This window comes from Camelus bactrianus, chromosome 5 (genome assembly GCF_048773025.1).
Source record: "Camelus bactrianus isolate YW-2024 breed Bactrian camel chromosome 5, ASM4877302v1, whole genome shotgun sequence".
NCBI lineage: Eukaryota > Metazoa > Chordata > Mammalia > Artiodactyla > Camelidae > Camelus > Camelus bactrianus.
The window spans coordinates 97,266,760-97,283,797 of NC_133543.1; the positions used below are offsets into that span (position 1 = coordinate 97,266,760).

At 41.1% G+C, this 17,038-nt stretch overlaps 1 protein-coding gene across 6 annotated transcripts in view; it reads left to right on the top strand.

Moving 5' to 3' along the window:
* The window catches only part of SP100 (SP100 nuclear antigen), a 71,477-nt gene that overhangs the window by 28,476 nt on the left and 25,963 nt on the right, over positions 1-17,038 (top strand). For 5 of the 6 annotated variants that reach the window (XR_012507195.1, XM_045517449.2, XM_010956034.3 and 2 more), the window contains exons 4-13: positions 808-891; positions 2,213-2,275; positions 5,161-5,310; positions 5,762-5,845; positions 8,481-8,627; positions 9,632-9,712; positions 12,361-12,435; positions 12,632-12,685; positions 13,308-13,388; positions 16,633-16,686. Coding sequence is in view for 5 of the 6 variants with exons in the window: in XM_045517449.2 (XP_045373405.2) it covers positions 808-891; positions 2,213-2,275; positions 5,161-5,310; positions 5,762-5,845; positions 8,481-8,627; positions 9,632-9,712; positions 12,361-12,435; positions 12,632-12,685; positions 13,308-13,388; positions 16,633-16,686 (873 nt within the window). In the remaining variant the exon portion in view is untranslated. The remainder of the gene's footprint in view (positions 1-807; positions 892-2,212; positions 2,276-5,160; positions 5,311-5,761; positions 5,846-8,480; positions 8,628-9,631; positions 9,713-12,360; positions 12,436-12,631; positions 12,686-13,307; positions 13,389-16,632; positions 16,687-17,038) is intronic. The other variant, XM_045517451.2, reaches the window with a different exon arrangement.

Consider the following 17,038-nt stretch of genomic DNA (forward strand, 5'->3'; position numbering starts at 1 on the left):
AGGTACTCCTGCCATCAGCACCCGGGCCCCACCACCTCCCAGTGTCTCCTTCCCAGACTCTCAGCAGGGACCCATTCCCCAGGCTTCCTGGTTCATTTCCTTCCTCCTACATTTGCTGAGTTACCTACATACAGGGGCCCTGGGCTGGTGTCCTGGTCTCCCCTCCTTGGAGGTCTCCCAGGTCCTGGTCCAGGAGTCGTGGGGACATCCTGCACTCCCTCTTGCAGCTTCAGAGTCCTGTGTGGGATCTGGACCCCTATGGGAGCTCTGTCCCCCCACCTCTTGTTTTTCTCTTCCAGAGCTGCTCATCCTCCCCAACACAATTAAGCCCAACCTTTCTCTTGTCTAGTCTTGTCTTTAAAGCTCTTGGACTTCCTCTTTTTATACACACAGATCTCCCTGGGATCCAGCCCTTCTCTAGAGGAAATCTTTGTTTTTTCCTTATAGTTTGAACAGTTCAGTAAATACACTTCACTTTCATTTTTCATTTTGACATATATTTTCCCAGCCATGTGAAGTTTATTTTATATGACCAACAGGCTCAGGGTGTTTCCAGGCTCAGGGTGTTTCCATGACTCCTTTATTCTTGCATTCGAGTGGCTCCTTTCTGTGTGGGGAACATAGCAGCTCCCTTGTTGGGGTTTCTCTTTCTGTTCGAGGATGATGGGGGAACATTACCATGAAGACTGGGACCCACTGAGCTCTGAGTGGACCTGAGAGCTGGAAATTCCTAAATGTGTAATTTTGAGATGATGTCCTGGGTCCCTGGTGGAGATTTCTAAATGTCCTCTTCTCTCTCCCCTTCAGTGATTCAAGAGAAACTTAATTGTGAAGAAAGAGACCAAGAAGAGAGGCAGGAGAGGCCTAATATCCAACTGAGACTTGAGCAAGGTGATTGAGACCAAGTACAAACCGATTCTCATCTGCTGTGAGGAAAAGGAGAATGGGAGGTGGGGCCCTCGTTCTGAACAAAGATTGAGAATCAGGGAAGAAATGCTGAAGGGCCATGGAGAAGACAGGGAGGGGTGTTTGTATCCCGGAGGACTAGCTGTGACAAGAGACTGTTGGCCCCATACCAAGACACAGCAAGAGGAACCTAGGGTGTCAGTAACCAGGTTTAAATAGAATGACGACCTGGAAGTAATTGTGATTCAGAAAGATCCCTGTAGGAGATCAGTGTGAAGGTGTGAAGGCCAAGGACTATGGGCCCAAAGTCAACATCGAAGAGGAGATGCTTGATGATGGCAGAAGAAGGGACTGATTTAAATGTGGGGGATGTTGTTCAAGAGTAGGAATATTCAAGGAGAAAAGCAGTCATATAGATGCAGAGGTGAGGAAGCAGTAGAGACGTGGAGAAGAGGATGTGGGTACTTTGAGAGAGAAAGGAAGAAAAAGAAGAAATGAAGGAGGAGAGTGGGTAAGGGACACAATCAAAACAGCCAAGTTATTAACGGCTCACCTAATTGGACGTGTATTCTGGCAGTTGTGGGTTTAGTGCCATTGGACAGTATTATCACTTACGTGTCCATTTTACCGATAAGGAAGCTGAAATCTATAGAGACCGGGTATGCAGTTGGCCTGGAGGCCAAACAAGTAAGGATGAACCAGGCATTTTAAACCTAGAGCCTGTGTTTGCAGCCCTGGATACTACCTGGTAACCCAGTAGGAAAGACAGAAACATGAAACAAAAATAAGGAAATATATGCAGAGAGAAAGAGACAGAGAAAAGAATGCCAAGAGCTGAAGGAAGTGGAGGAGAATCAGACACTAAATCCTCAAGGAAAGCCAACAACAGAAATTAAAGATGAATACAGGGAGAGGGTGGAGGAAGAAGGGTGGGGAAGAGTCATCAGGGCTTTGCAGGAGCTAAGATAAGGCTGCCAGTCAGAGGCAGCTCTGGGGACAAAGGCAGATTCACTGTTTGTGGGAGTCAAGAGAAACCTTCACTAGTTACTGAATGGCTCGTGGAGGACATGCAGCGAGATGGCCAGGCCGAGGTGCTCTCAGCCAGGGATGCAGCTGACCCGAGTCTTCCACTCTGGGGGCTGAGGTCTGACTGCGAGCATTGGATGAGATCCACCAGGTCCAGATGGTCTCTGTATTGATATCATCAGGGGGTCTTAAGCTTCTTGTTTATAAAAAAGAGATTAGGGGAGGATGGCACAGTCCATACTTCAATTTCTGAAATAGATTTCTACTTTCTTCCCCCTAGGATCTGGTGAAAGCTCATATCAAAGTCTGATTTGGTCATGCAGAGAGTCCTCATCTTATGATGGTCTGTTCCCATTGACTCTATTCTGTGATCCTTTGCTATTTGTGTCCCATTCTGGAATGTGCTAGGGGGTGGGGGAGCTACTTCTTTGTATAAAAAAAACTGTCAATCTTTGTATCTGCGGTTTTTCCAAGAGTTTAGATAAGAGTCTTAGTGCTATGAATTGCCTGCGACGGTCACTCCTTCTGTACTCCTTAAATGCACTTGCTGCTAATTCCTGAAGGGCTTGGACATTTTGCCCGTATACCTGGCTTCACAGTTTTCTTCTCTGTCTTGCTTGATTTGGCCTCAACCATGGTGCTCTGACTCATGTCCAACAGTGGCCAGTGCTGCAGGGAGAGTGGCAGGGGAATACAGGTGATGAGCATTCCTGGGGGGTGGGGGTACCTCCCCCATTGTGTCCTTCACGCAGGATCATGGACACTATTTGCCTCCCATGCAAACCCTCTCCCAACATCCCTGAGGCAGAGACCAGGAGCTGCCCTCCAAACACCAGACAGGCCTCCAAAAAACAAACCCTTTTGGTAATGTAGCAACCAATAACCACTTTTTAAAACTCTTGATGCATAACAGTCCCTTAAACCTCCCTTAATGCATAACACTCTTAATAATGTTATTATTTAAATATTATTAATTTAAAACATTAATCATAATGATTTTTTTTTCTGATCATGGTATCTCATACAGTGATGCAGCCAACAGCTCATTTAATCTTCCTCAAACCCTGAAAATGAGGTATAGATGATCCCTGTTTTTCAGAATAGAATGAGTCAGTTTAGAGAGTTTGGTTATTTGTACAAGTTCACCCAACTGAGACTTGGGATTGAATTCTGCTGGGGTTAGTGTCAGAGCAGGAATTCTGATGCCCATGGCCTGGCTTCATATTCTGCACTGTTATCCTGGGGAAGTGACTTCCCCTCTTGGTCCCTTGGTTTCATCATCTATAAAATGGGCATAATAATAGTACCTACTTCAGAGGATGGTGGATTTTAAATAGGTCATATCACGTAAAGCATTCACAGTTGTGCCTGGGGCTTCATCAGCGTTCCATGCATTCGTTATTATTACTACATTTAATTATCATTGTTTGTATCCAGTGCCACAGTCTAAGCTTTTAGTCATTGCAGTAAACTTTGGGATTTTCTTCTGTCACAGATGTCTGTTGGATTTACTGATTCCCTAGTCTGGAATAGCTGTGATAAAAGCAATACCAACTTCTGGCCCAGGAAGTTAAATTAAGGGCTACATTTTCCACATACTTACAGCACACCATTCTATAATAAGTTTTATGTCTTGAGGTGAAGGGTATAGCCCAGTGGTAGAGTGTGTGCTTAGCATGCACGAGGTCCTGGTTTCAATCCCCAGTACCTCCATTAGATAGATAGATAGATAGATAGATAGATAGATAGATAGATAGATAGATAGATAAATCTAATTACCTCTCCCCCCCAAAATTTTCTTTTAAAATAAATTTTATGTCTTTCTTCCATGACTCTCCTTAGGAAGTGAGTAACATAGAGTCTCAGGGAACTTCCCACACTGTGAAAGTGTCTTACGTAGCTTCCAGTTGGGATGTGTTATTTAAGAAAGGTTGTTCTAAATTAGTAATACATTTTTATAAAACAAAAAGTTTTCAGAGTGGTTTTTGAAAACACAGTTATGCTTTTAACAAATCACATTTATTCAAAAAGTTAACATTTAAAAATACCCCTCAAAATGCATGAATACATATTAGCCATTCATCTATTGGTACTGCTGATGAGAACAGGAAGGGGTGAGGGGATGGAATTGTGACTAGCAATGGGCAGAAGAGAAGGGATTCTCTGTGTGTATGTGTGTGTGTGTGTGAAGGGTGTAAAGGGAGGAGGCAATGAAATACTTTAAAGCTCACAGTGTGATCTGGGGGCAACCCTGCCAGAAAATGAAACCCAGAGCATCTCAGTGATAGGGAAAAATTAATATTAACAGAGAAACTTCCACTTACAAGTCAAATGATGCACACCAACCATCAATAAGTGTGTCCAAGAGTCCGACCCAGCAAGGACAGCAGGTTGTGACATACACAGGCAAGGGAAGAACTCTGTCTCATGCCCACCAGCCCAAGGGGAGGCTCCGAGGTGCTGAAGATGTGGCACAAAACATACACCAGAGCCCACATTCTGTATTAAAACCTGGAGAAAGAATTTTAAAATCGTGCTTTATATAAATAACTTTGTTTAGAAAAATAGCAATAAATGAAAAAAATTGAAACTGCACTGAAAATATACTTATGTACTCATACATTATTGAGGCTAGTGGGAATAGAGTGGGATGGGTCGATGGAATCCATAATGAGCAGAGGAGGTTTGCCATAAGGGAACTGAGTGTGTGCTGGTCCAGGGTGGTTGTCCAGAGATTCATTCCTTACCCTCCTCTGCTCTGCTCTGCCCTCTATCTCCAGCCACTGGCCTCTGCAGACTTGCTTGCAGGCTTCTTTGCTGCTGGCTCCCTGCTGGATTCCTAACGTGGGAGACATTAACAAGAGAGTGAGGGTAAGGGAGAAGCCAGGTATTTCCCCATCACCACTTCCAGCAGCAATTCTGGCAGTAGCAGCATCCCAGGCATGGCTCCACCGTCCACCAAGCAGGTCAGCCATGGTCCAGCTTTTAGCTACCCAGAGCCCCAGTCTCTGGGCTCACTCTCAGTCCCTCCCATAGCTTTCTGGTGATTATTCTTTAGGTTGCCCCATTGTCCCATTTGAATTTCTCTGCTCTCCCATCAACTGTGTAACTAGTCTCCTGGATTAAATTCCCTATGCTTTAAAAGCTTAGAGTGATTTGTATTTTCCTATTGGACCCTGACTGTCACAAGAGGTAAATAAATTATCTGTGAATCACTACATGGTTTAGGTACAACTCCATCTGAAAATAGATTCTTGGAGCACCTCCGTGGAACAGCACAGATAAATGCAAAGAGGAAAGATACAACCAGCGACCAAAATGATGCACTAGAAAGCCAGCAAGCAAATGAACAATGTGCCCAGGAGTCTGAACCAGCAGGTAAGACTGGCTGGGTTTGATGAGTGTGGAGGGGCCAAGAGGTCCTGACTGGTAATAGGGAATAAAGTAATGCACAGCTCAAGGAGACATCTATTAACAAAGCATGGGGAAATCACACAGACACACAGAGGACAGGAATGGTGCCTGATACGTTGAAGGGAGAGAACTGGAGGAAGAAAGGGAGAACGGAAAAACTGAGACAGAAGGCGAAGAGTTGCAGAGCCTCATCGGGGAAGAGAGACAGAAATAAAAGCCAGAAGAAGTCAGGGGGAGACTGGCTCCAGAATCAATGAGGCATTACGCTTTCATAGGGTGAAGGTGGCAATATATGCAGAGAGACTATAAGTAGAGACATAAGGAGAAGAGAGAAGTCAAGTGACATGCAAGAAAATGGAAATGGGGCAAAGCAAGTCTCTGTTGGATGTCAGCTGTGATCTTTTTTTATCCTCAGAGTCTTATGAACAAGTACCTGTCCAATCAAATAATGGAGATGCAGGAAAGGAGACGCCCAGCTCATTGGCCTGTGATGAAGAAAGTAATTATTACTTACCTTACCAGTTTTCTAATTACACCTTTATCTATGGGAGCAAAAGCTTTCCTTTGCTCTCCCATACTAACATCTTTCCTATCCTAACACCATCCAAGACATAGAGCCTTGTACACAACCTCTGACTGATTTTAGCAGGTATAAAATGCAAGGGAGAAGTAAGGATGAGCTCATTAATGAAGGGCATATCCCTGGGAAGAAAATGCAAAGAGGGAGAATAGGAAAAGCTGTGCTGGAGAGCACCAAATTGTAAAGTACAAGAGTGAGATAGATTTTAGACAAACTGACATAGAATCAAAACAGTGCCTTGTTGTGGAGTTGGTGAAGAGAAATAAGTTGCAACTTCTTTTTCAGCAGTTATAATGGAAACATGGAAAGCATGCAAGATGCTGCAGGTCAGATTTGCAAGTAAGGAAGCCCAGAGGAAAGACCCTTTAGAAAGGAAGTGGCAGGTGGAGGGACGTGGTGTGGTGGACAATGGCACAGGGGGAGAACTCTGGTGATGATTGGAATGCTTGAGATGAGGAAACTACTTAGAAAGACAAAATTAATATATTGGACATATACACAGGTCATATTAATCATTAAGAAATAGGAACAGACTAGAAAAAAGTAGGAAACATAGCAGAGAATGGATATATCGCAAAAGCAGGTAGGGCACAGCAGGGCCAGGTCTAGGGTGAGGCAGGGCGACCCTGGGGCACATATAAGGAGAATCTCACTCTTGGCACCTTCTTGTGCCCTGGGCATCTCCTTTGCCTCCCCCTAATCCCTGCTGGGCCCTGGGGACAGTGGTTAAAAAAAAATGTAGAGGAAAAGAGATGAATAGAAGAAGATACAAAGGGAAAAGAAAACCAGTAGATAGAAAAATGGGGATGAGAGAGCCACAAAGAGTAAGTTAAAGGACAATGAATGAAAAATCAGTAGAGAATGGACCAAATACAGAGAGAGAAGAGAGATATCAAGACATTATCCCATTTGGGGAGACAATCACTAGAAAGAAGGCACAGGGGTCTGTTCCTAATACCATTGAGAAGGGTGAGGTGTCAGCAGTGATCAGAATGGTCCCATAACCCCCTCAGATAAAAATACGCTTCTCGCCCGGCATCTGATGCTCTCCATGGTTTCAGTACCATCTATGGTCTGTTGAAACACACATCTCCAGCCCAGACTTGATCTCTGGATTCATTCCTCCAAGTACCTGAAGGTCTTTACTCAAAGATCTGATGGACATCTCTGTTTAGAGGTTGTATCACTTATCTACTGCTGTGTAACAAACAGTTCCAAAATTCAGTGGATTAAAACAACCATGACTTTTTTTTGTCACTTCTGTCAATTCTTTAAAATACCTGCAGCCTGCCTGGTTTTTTTTCCATTCTCTGCATGCTCACTCTAATCCAGATCCCTACCTCTTCTCACTTCATGTAGAGGAACAGTATCCTGCTGGCCTCCTCTCTCCTATCTTGCTTCCTTCAGATTCATTCTCTGCACTTCAGAGAATGGACCTTTCATAAATTCAGACTGGTTCATGTGCTTTTCCTATTTATAACCCAGTACCTTCTTGCGGCCCTCAGCACTAGTTCAGTGCTGTATAGTGTGATACTAGGCAGATACCTGCCATGCAGCTGCACAGTTCCCCATCACTGCCTCTCTCCCCCTCCCACCACATTCCTACTACACCAACTCCCTTTAGTTACTTGAATTTTCCAAGCCCTCTCAATTATACTTCTGCCTTTACATGTACTTTTGGAAAACAGTTTGGTATATTCTTCCAAAGTTGAAAATACAACATAGCCTATGATTTAGCAATTACATTCCTCAACAGATCAACAGAAATGTATATTATGTTCATCAAAACACATACAAAAGAAAGTTCATCTCCGTAATCATAACATTATTAATAGAAGTCTAAAGCTTGAATGAGCACAAATGGATACTGTATGGTTTTATTTTTAATGGATAATTTCTACAATGGAATATTATATAGGAATGAGAATAAATTACAAAATGGGTACAGATGACTATCACACACATAATGTTGAGAAAAGAAACTAAATCCACCCTCTGCCAAAAGACAGAGAGACGGAGAAAGAGAACTAGGGTGAATGATTCCATTTATACAAATTTATATAAATTTTGAACTGACAAAATCAATCATTTATGATATTGAAAGTTAAAGTGGTGATTAACTTGAGCAAGATTGATGGGGACAGTTAGTGGGGCATCACTAAGAGGTTTCTGGAGTGTTAGTAATCTGTTACTTGGCCGAAGTTATGGTTACCCAGATAAGCTTATTCTGTGGTAATTCGAAATGTATAATTTATAAATTTTTATCTATGTTATACTACAATTGTGATTTTTATTTTTGAAAAGCAAAAAAAAAAAATTATCAAAAAGGGTGAGAAAATAGGTAAAAAGTAAAAACAAATAAACAAAATAAAATTTCAGAGTTGAGAGAGGCACAAAGGAAGAGACAGAGTTGAAGACCAGGAAAGGAGGGGGTGGGGGTGAAGATTCCCCCTGCGGTGGAATTACAAGAAGTAGGGCTTGTTAATGCCAGTGAACAGTGCTAGCATTTTTGGGGAAACAAAAGAAAATTCTTTGTTTATTACATTTGACCCAGGAGCAAATCTACCCAATCATGGAATCCAAATCAATTCCTGTTCTGTCTGTCTGGTGGATATAAAGAAGGAAAAACCATTTTTTATCTCAGAAGTTAAATGGAAAGCCCAAGCAAGCACCAAATGTAACCAGACATCTGACATAATAGGTAAGTCTGATGGAAAGAATGTGTAACAGGAATCACAGGAATCGGGCAAGAGGCTGGGGCATGTTGTCAACATCCAGCAAGTCAGTCTAGGTGGCCTTGGACAGAAGCAGGAAGGGGAAGGAGCCACAGCCTTACACAGTGAGTTTGGTAGAACAGAGACCCCAGGAACTAGAAAAATATCAGTAGCCAGGGAAGGGATAAATTGGGAGTTTGAGATTTGCAGATACTAACTACTATACAAAAAATAGATAAACAACAAGTTTATACTATATGGTACAGCGAACTATATCCAGTATCTTGTAGTAACCTAATGAAAAAGAATATGAAAACAAATACATGCATATGCATGACTGAAACGTTATGCTATACACCAGAAATTGACACATTGTAAACCGACTACACGTCAATAAAAAAGAATGAAAAGTTAAAAATGCAAAAAAAGAGAAACGATAGATAATGAGTATTGATGTCTGAGAGACTATTTCTAAAGCAAGAGAGGAAAGTATGAAAGGAGAAGATAAAGAAAAGGGAAAAAATTCAGAAAGCCAAGGTATTCATGAGATGAGATGAAAGAGAAACCCATGAAGTTAAAGAAAGGTATAAAAGGATACGATCAGCAGGAACAGGCATAACTAGGGGAAATGGGCCAAGCAAAGAGGAAGGTGAAGAAGTAAAATGAGAATGAAAGAAAGAGGCAGAACCAAGTAGAGAGTCAGAGGTAGACTGAGAGGTAGATTGAAGTAGGGGGAGGAGGAGGTGGGGGAGGAAGACTGAAGATGGTGGAGGAAGAAGGTGCCAGCAGGGTGTACGAAGCTGCCCTCTGTGTGTGAATATCTTCACTTTTATGCAGGCCCTGGAGCAACCTGCAAGTCACACACATTCTAACACAGACCACGGTGCCCTGAGTTAACTTCAGTCCTAGGTCTTCCCGTGTTCTCATTCTGGGGTTTCCTGCTGCATGGGCTCCACCCTAGTGTCCTAAGGGGTTTTGCTCTTCTGTGCAGTGATCAGCAGTGAGGACTCTGCAGAATCCAGTGATGGAGATGAGACCCCAGAAGCCTCCATATCAGCACAGAGGATTCCTGGTAAGGAACAGGGAGAGCAAGGCCTGGGCTGTAAGAATCTGAACTAGAGCTGCTATTCCCTGAGCATCGTATTCTGAGCCCCTTCTGTACTGTGGCCAGGATATCCTGGAATCCCATTCTTCGTATTTGTTTTACTGAACTTTTGAGGGAAATGCAAAGAGATAAGACATCCATATCTCAATCTGAGAATGAGGTCTCTTAATGTATGGGTCCCATTAATCAGTATGTGTATGCCCTGTATTGATTGTACAGGAGAAATAGGCCAGCAAAGTAATGAGTGTATTTCAAACTACTAGTTGCTGTGTCTGTAGGGTGTTGGATTTATACAGTGATCTCTGTAGGGAACAGGAAGCTAAATATGGTTGCCCCTTGGACAATGCACAGGTTAAGGGCACCAATGCTCAGCGCAGTTGAAAATCAGCTTGTAAATTATAGTCATCTCTCCAGACACGCAGGTCTGTATCCACAGTTTTAACCAACCATGGATCATTTAGTGCTATAGTATTTATTACTGAAAAAAATCTAAGTTCAAGTGGACCTGCGCAGTTCAAGCCCATATTGTTCAAGGGTGGGCTGTATTCTTTCATTGGAAGGTCGTATTGTCATCTGATCACAAACTTGAATCATGTCGTAAGATACCTCACCTCGCTATCTAGTGTTAGCAGAAATAAAAACTTCTGATAATGTATTCTGAAACCCAAAGTACTGTTTTTGACAGAATTATTCAACAAGTCATGACATATATAGTGGTTTTTCAAGGGACCTTTATAATCAGTATCTTACAACAACCTTAAAGAGTAAGCAGGGTAGACATTTCTACCTTTGTTTCTAGATGAGAAACACCATCACGTAAATGTTTCAAGGTCTTCTACAAAGTCTCATGGGCAACTACAGGGAATAACAAGCCTAGTGTCCTGGATTCTGCATTTTTTTTTAAACTGGAGCTTGAAATGATTATCAAAATGTTGTTTCCTCAATCTTATGGGTATCCTGAGTTGTCATAAGATCTGTAGCTCTTTAGGATAAATTGGTGATTTTTTTTTTTCCCTTTCTACTTTCTAGACCCAGACAATATTAGAAACATGCCTATTTAGGGAAACACACTAGGAAAAGTCCTGAGAACAAATAAAAATGTTACCTGATCTTGATGCTACAGAAGAGCAATATTTTAAATAATACAGTCAATGCAATTGCTCTCTAGATCTATCAGAATCAAGTGTAAATTGGCTTCAGTTTTAAGGGAGTCCAGTTTCCACTTTTATCTTAGTACTAGTAGAAGATTGTCCCCAAACACATTTGTGGCTCAGACACGTGAGAAGATTATTTCTCAGCCTTGCAAATGGTTGAAGGGGGCACCAAGTTGGCGGGGAGGACGGGTGCTCACAGTCTTGATCACAAGGTTTCCAAGGTCTCCCCACACTGGAAACAGCGATAAAGGAGGTGTGGAAAGACCATAGAAGGAATAAGAAGCAGAAGAGAGAGAAGGGTAGTAGGATGGTAAGTTTCAAACAGAGCAAAGCTGCCCCTTGCAGTTGAATTGTCTCTGCTCTGGGGGCAGAGAATGGAGCACCACTAACCTACAAGGCAGACCAGGCTAGCCAGGGTGCCGACGATGCTTTGCATGAGTTTTCAAGACTTTCCAAGTTTTCTTACTAGGGATCTTCCTGATGAATGGGTTCCTTGGTCACACACCCAGGCACCTCAAGAATCCTATTCCTTTGTGCAGTGACCAGTACTAACCTTGACTCCTTAGAATCAAGTGAGGGAAGAAAGGCCCAAGAAGCCACCTGTCACAACCCCAAGTCACTCACATAAGAAGATACGGATTGCACCCCTGGATGACAAATACTTACAGTCTAAATCCCGAGCTCTGTTTTCCTGATGAATCTTATTCTGGGCATTCTCCACATGCCTTGATTTGATTACTTCTAGGGTACCATTTTCCCCGTTTAACTTCTCTGGCCCTGTTGGGAAATGGAAAGAGGGAAGAAGGCATTATATATAAATGGTTGTTTAATTGGATGAGCCCTAGTAAAATGATACTTTTTTTTTACTACACACTATCGTATCTATTAAGCTAAAGAATGGAAATAGTGCTCTTATTCTCTAGCATGTTTTTAATTCTCTAAAGCCTAGTAAACGCATATTCCTCTATCTGTTGTTAATGTTGTCATTAGTCCCCAGCTTAGAAAGTCCTCATGGAATACTTTGAGTTGCTATTAAATTATAGATGGAAAAAATGGCTTCACACACAAGTACTCTCAAACCCCAATTGTAGTTAAGCCATTGGCTTACACTGCAATTTCTCACAGGGTTTTTGTAAATAGCCTGCATTTTGTTCTTACAAAAACCTTGACAGGGAGATAGATAGGGTAACCAGGTTATCCCAGCTTATAGATGAGGAAACTGGAGCTGGTAATGTGTTAAGGATCTGTTACAAATTCCCATGGAGGGTAAAAGGCGGAGCTGGGCAGCAACCCAGCATCACCCCCAACATAACATCAGGCTGTAGAGTGATATTCAAAAATACCTTCGCAAATAAGGTATCTTTTTATGTTTACCACCACCTAAAGGTAAACCGGTTTTTCCTTTCTTGGTTCCTTTGTCATGCACTGAGAACTTTAAGGCACATTTTCTCCATTCTGCAGTGATTGACTCTTCAGCGGACGAGGCGACCTTCGGATCCTATAGCTCAGCACTGAGATGTGGTCCTGATGATGAGGGTAAGGTCTGCCTCCCGGGTAAGAAACAGAGTGGAAGCAGAAATACATGCAGACAAGAGAAAGAGACAGAAATGAACATCATTGTATCTTTTTTATCATTGTGTCTTTATAGTCCTAGTCCTGTCTACAATGTGAGTAATCATAAGATTTACGACTCTTTTATAGATTACTGGTTGTATTTTCCTTTCCTTCCTAGATTCTTCGGATTTTGAAAATACATTTATTTATGGAATAAGCAATAGGAAAAGACGTAAGAACAATTAAAACTCTTGATGCAACAAATGTCTTTCTTGTCTACAAAAGCTTCACTCAGTTTTTGGTTTTATTCTTTAAAATAAAACAATAAACTCGTTGGTATTTCAGATGATTCACATTATGCATTTTGAATTGGGTGAGCTGGGCTAATCGATGTCACACGTAGACCTCAAGAAGTTCAATGTCACAGTGCAATACAAGTTTATTCTTCATTCACATAAAAGGATAGAGTAGTTCCAAGGGTGGAGGGGTGCTCACTGAGGATCCAGTTGATGGAGGTTCTGACATCTTGAAAATGTTACTTCCATGATCCTCCTGGGTAAGAAACAGAGTGGAAGCAGAAATACATGCATACGAGAGGAAAGAGTAAGAAATGTGAGAAGTAGTGACCAAAGGGTGTGCCTTCCATGGCAAAATTTTGCCCCATCCCACCCTTGAAGGTAGTTCCTGTTTTGACCAACAGGTCAGATGGAACCATAGGGTGGCTTGGTAGTAGAGATATCCGCACCCTACCTACATGAGCTTCCCTTTTCCAAATTTCCTTTTAAAGAATTCCATGCTGGACTGATCCTAGGACACAGACTGAGATTGTAAAGGAATTTTATTTCTTTCTGCAGGTTTCAGCGGTGTTGACACTTCAGAATTGAGTAACAAAGAGCCTCGGGAAGCGTCTAGCTCAGTCCTAAGAAATGGGTCAGGTAAAGAAGATTAGGATGCCAAGCCTTGGCCTGCACAATGTCAAGAGTCTGAATTAAAAGCTACTGCTTCCAGATGCATTTTATTCTGAACACCTTGACTAATTTGTATCCTGTTAATCCTGGGAAGTACTTTCTGGATTTTAGATAATGGAAGGAGGCAAGAATGTATTATAAATTCATGTTTAAAGGAATGAGTCTTGCTTACTAAATGTATATAATTTTATATTCCTATTGTAGTAGAAATAATTACCAAAATGATGGTACCTTTTAAAACGCTTACTGTCATGTCTCCTAACACTAAGATCCTAGATTTCTCCAGTGATATACTGGCTGACACTAACGTCATCTGTAATTGTAAAAGCCTCAAAAGACAACTGGTCCTGCTGTGCAATTACAGACAGAAATAAAAGCTTTGTTCAGATCAGTGATTCTCAAACTTTAGTATAGTTTTTGACAGATATTCATTACATTGTAATTGGACTGTACCATGATACTTTTAAAGTCCTTTGGCAAATAAGATCTTACTTTGTCATCACAGAATCTTTAAGACTTAGGCAGGCTAACTCTTGCTTCCTCATTTTGTGATGAGGAAATGGATGTATAAATGCATAAGGGTAAAAAGGGGTGAGGATTTTATGTAACAGGCAGGAAGATAAGAGCTGAGTACATGATCAGAAGCCAAAGAGGAGATGTGAGGGGACTGGCGCATTCACAGGGGAATGTATCAATGCTTGATGCAAGAAAACTTATTTAACAACAATAGTAAATACAGATGTGTATATAAATGTATATATATTGGTGGATGTATAGCCACCAATATTGGTGTGGATATTAATATAAGACACAGAAGAGAAATCAGGGACAGAGAAGCTCTTAGAATGAAAGCGTTGGAAATAAAAGAAATGTGTTAGGCAAGGCAATGATTGAAATTTGAGGAAAAGGAGGAGGATGAGGTGTGGCTACATAGGAGACAGAGCAAACTTCTGTTGAATGTGAGGTGTAGTTGTTGGAGCAGGTGTATTTTTCCTGAGCCCATCTGAACTATGAACACAGATCAGCATGACCACATCAAAGTGTCATCATCGATAGTCTGTCATTTCCTTATTTCTTTTCAGTGTCCTGTGGAGTCAGAGGTCTTAAAATGAATAGGGGAAGAGAGTCAGAAGAGGTGCCAGCCTCTTAGCATGTGATGGAGAAGCCAATTATGATACTAATTATCAATTATCTTTCTTTTCCTGTCTGCACAGAGAAAAAGTTCTTCCTTCTTTACCTACCTGTCCCCCAAAACATTGCCGCACATGCACACACAAATACAGACGCTCATATATACAGACAGACGTATGCACAGATTTAAGCTGCTTTCGACAGGTTTGAAGGAGCCAAAAGAGGAAAAAGAACTGGGCTTCTGGATGGAGAGAGGTGACACTAAGTGGATAATGTAAGGAGAAAGAATGGAAAAGTTAGGCTGGAAAGATATCTGAGTAAGTTTCTTCGAATTAAAAGACATCTGAGTGAGTTTCAGGGTTTTCTAAGTGGACATGAAATCCAAATATCACCAGATTGGGAAGTTCTGAAGAGGAAGATGGGTAACTTTCAAGTTACCTCTCAGAAGTTTACCAGAAACGTGGTAATGAAGTCCATAACAGGCCTGCGATGTAGAAAGCTCATAGGGAACTGGCAAATGTAATAGTGGCCAGTAGTGGGGTCAAGGTCAAAAGAGCAGGCAGTGGTGACAAGGAAAGTGGTAAACTGAGAGATGAAGCTAAATGTGGCACGTGAGGGAACCTCTGCGAACTTGTTGAGTGAATAGGAAAAAAAAGTCCACTTTCTGTATCCCAACATTTGGAAATTTGTCTGGAAACAATTAGTTTATTATAGTATTTATATGAGAATATTTATTTAAAGTATTTTATTAATTGAACTATATACATATATACACATAAATGTAATAAACAGTATTTCTGGAAAAGAATAGTATCACATAAAAGTAAATACAAATAGGTAAAAATGTCATCAATGAATGGATTGAAGAAGCATATAAAGAAAAAATAGAAAAACAAACATACGGACTTTTGGCAAAGAGAAAAAGGGAAAAGAGAAGAAGCAGACTAAAAGGAAGGGACAAGGACAGTGAAAAAAATAAAAAAGAGAGAGACTTCATAGGTAGCGCCATCCTGTGATGTAGGAGTCAGGGAAAGGTGGATGGTCTGAAGGGAGGGGGTGAAAATGAAAATTATTTATGAATCATCATAAGAGCAGAGCTCCAAGGACTTGAGAAGTGTTCCTGCATCATGTGCTTTTCAAAAAGTGTGCCAAGAGGCCAAGAAGCAGGGACTGAAGGAAGTCAAGCATCTCACATGATGAGTAAGGCCACCCAAGGACTTAGGGTAGAGGTGGTTCAGCAGACACCACAGAGCCTGGGGGAGCTGTGGTGGGTGATCAGGGTTCAAAGAGAACATCAAGCAGCTCACAACAGGCAGTGGCCAGTTATGGAGGGTGAGGGTCACAGGGCCAGATCTGCAAGTTGTCAGGAGTCTGAAATCAGAGCTCCCATTCCTGTTGCACTTGACTCTGAACACACTTTGACAAAGAATGAGTCCAGTCCACATCAGAATCCTGTTCTTTGCATTGTTCTCAGCATTCACTTGGCCTGATCCTTCGGGGAACTGCAAGGAAGCAAGAGATTATTATAAAGTCGTGTCTAACAGAATGGGTACTGTTGATTATACACGGATGACGTAGTTGAAATACACTGGTAAAAATGGCAGTAGCTCGTTTACTGTGTTAGCATATCAATAACAAACTGCTGGATTTATATAGTGACATCCACCCTTGTCCATGGAGCAAAGATATCCATGTGTTCTTCTGCTGGTAGATAATAGTATCACTTTGTCATAACCTTGTAGAGGCATCAAAAGACAAATAAGTGGTCCTTCTACCTGTCAGGAAAAAAGACCTCAGGTAACTAACTATTCTTAAACTCAGCATACAGTTTTGAAGGATGCCCTGCAGCATGTTATTGATTTATATAGTGATTTTTTCATTAGCTTTTGCAAACAGGACCTTATTCAATCTTAATTTTAAAGTTTAAAGCCTGAACAGGATAACTTTTGCTATCCCTGTTTCATAAATGAGGAAACTGATGCACAAGGGTAACGAAGAGATTTTTCAAAGTTTTTACAATTTTTAATGTTTTTACAGTTTCAAAAATTTTAGTTTCTGACCACCACCTGTTACTTTCTAGATACCATGGATACGAGAAGCAATTCTACTTTGGAAAAAGACAGTGGGACAAGAAGTAAGACTGCATAAGAATTTACTTGATTTTTATGTTACAAACAATTTTAATGTTAAAGTTTACTATTGTCTGCTATACCTTTAATAAGACAAAAAATTAGTGCCTTTTAAAGTAACTATTTTTTTCAAAATGATTATATCTTCACGTTGTTTTTTACTCTGATTTTAAAAAATATATGTCTTAAAAACATTGGTATATATCTTTCTAGAATTTTTTATGTATGTAATAACAGATTTTGGAATGTAGTTTTATTTTTCTAAATAGGGTAATTCTATGCTTACTTTCCCTTTTCTTGCTATTTAAAATTAATATATGATGCCTGAAAAATAAAAATATTTGACATTTTAAATTG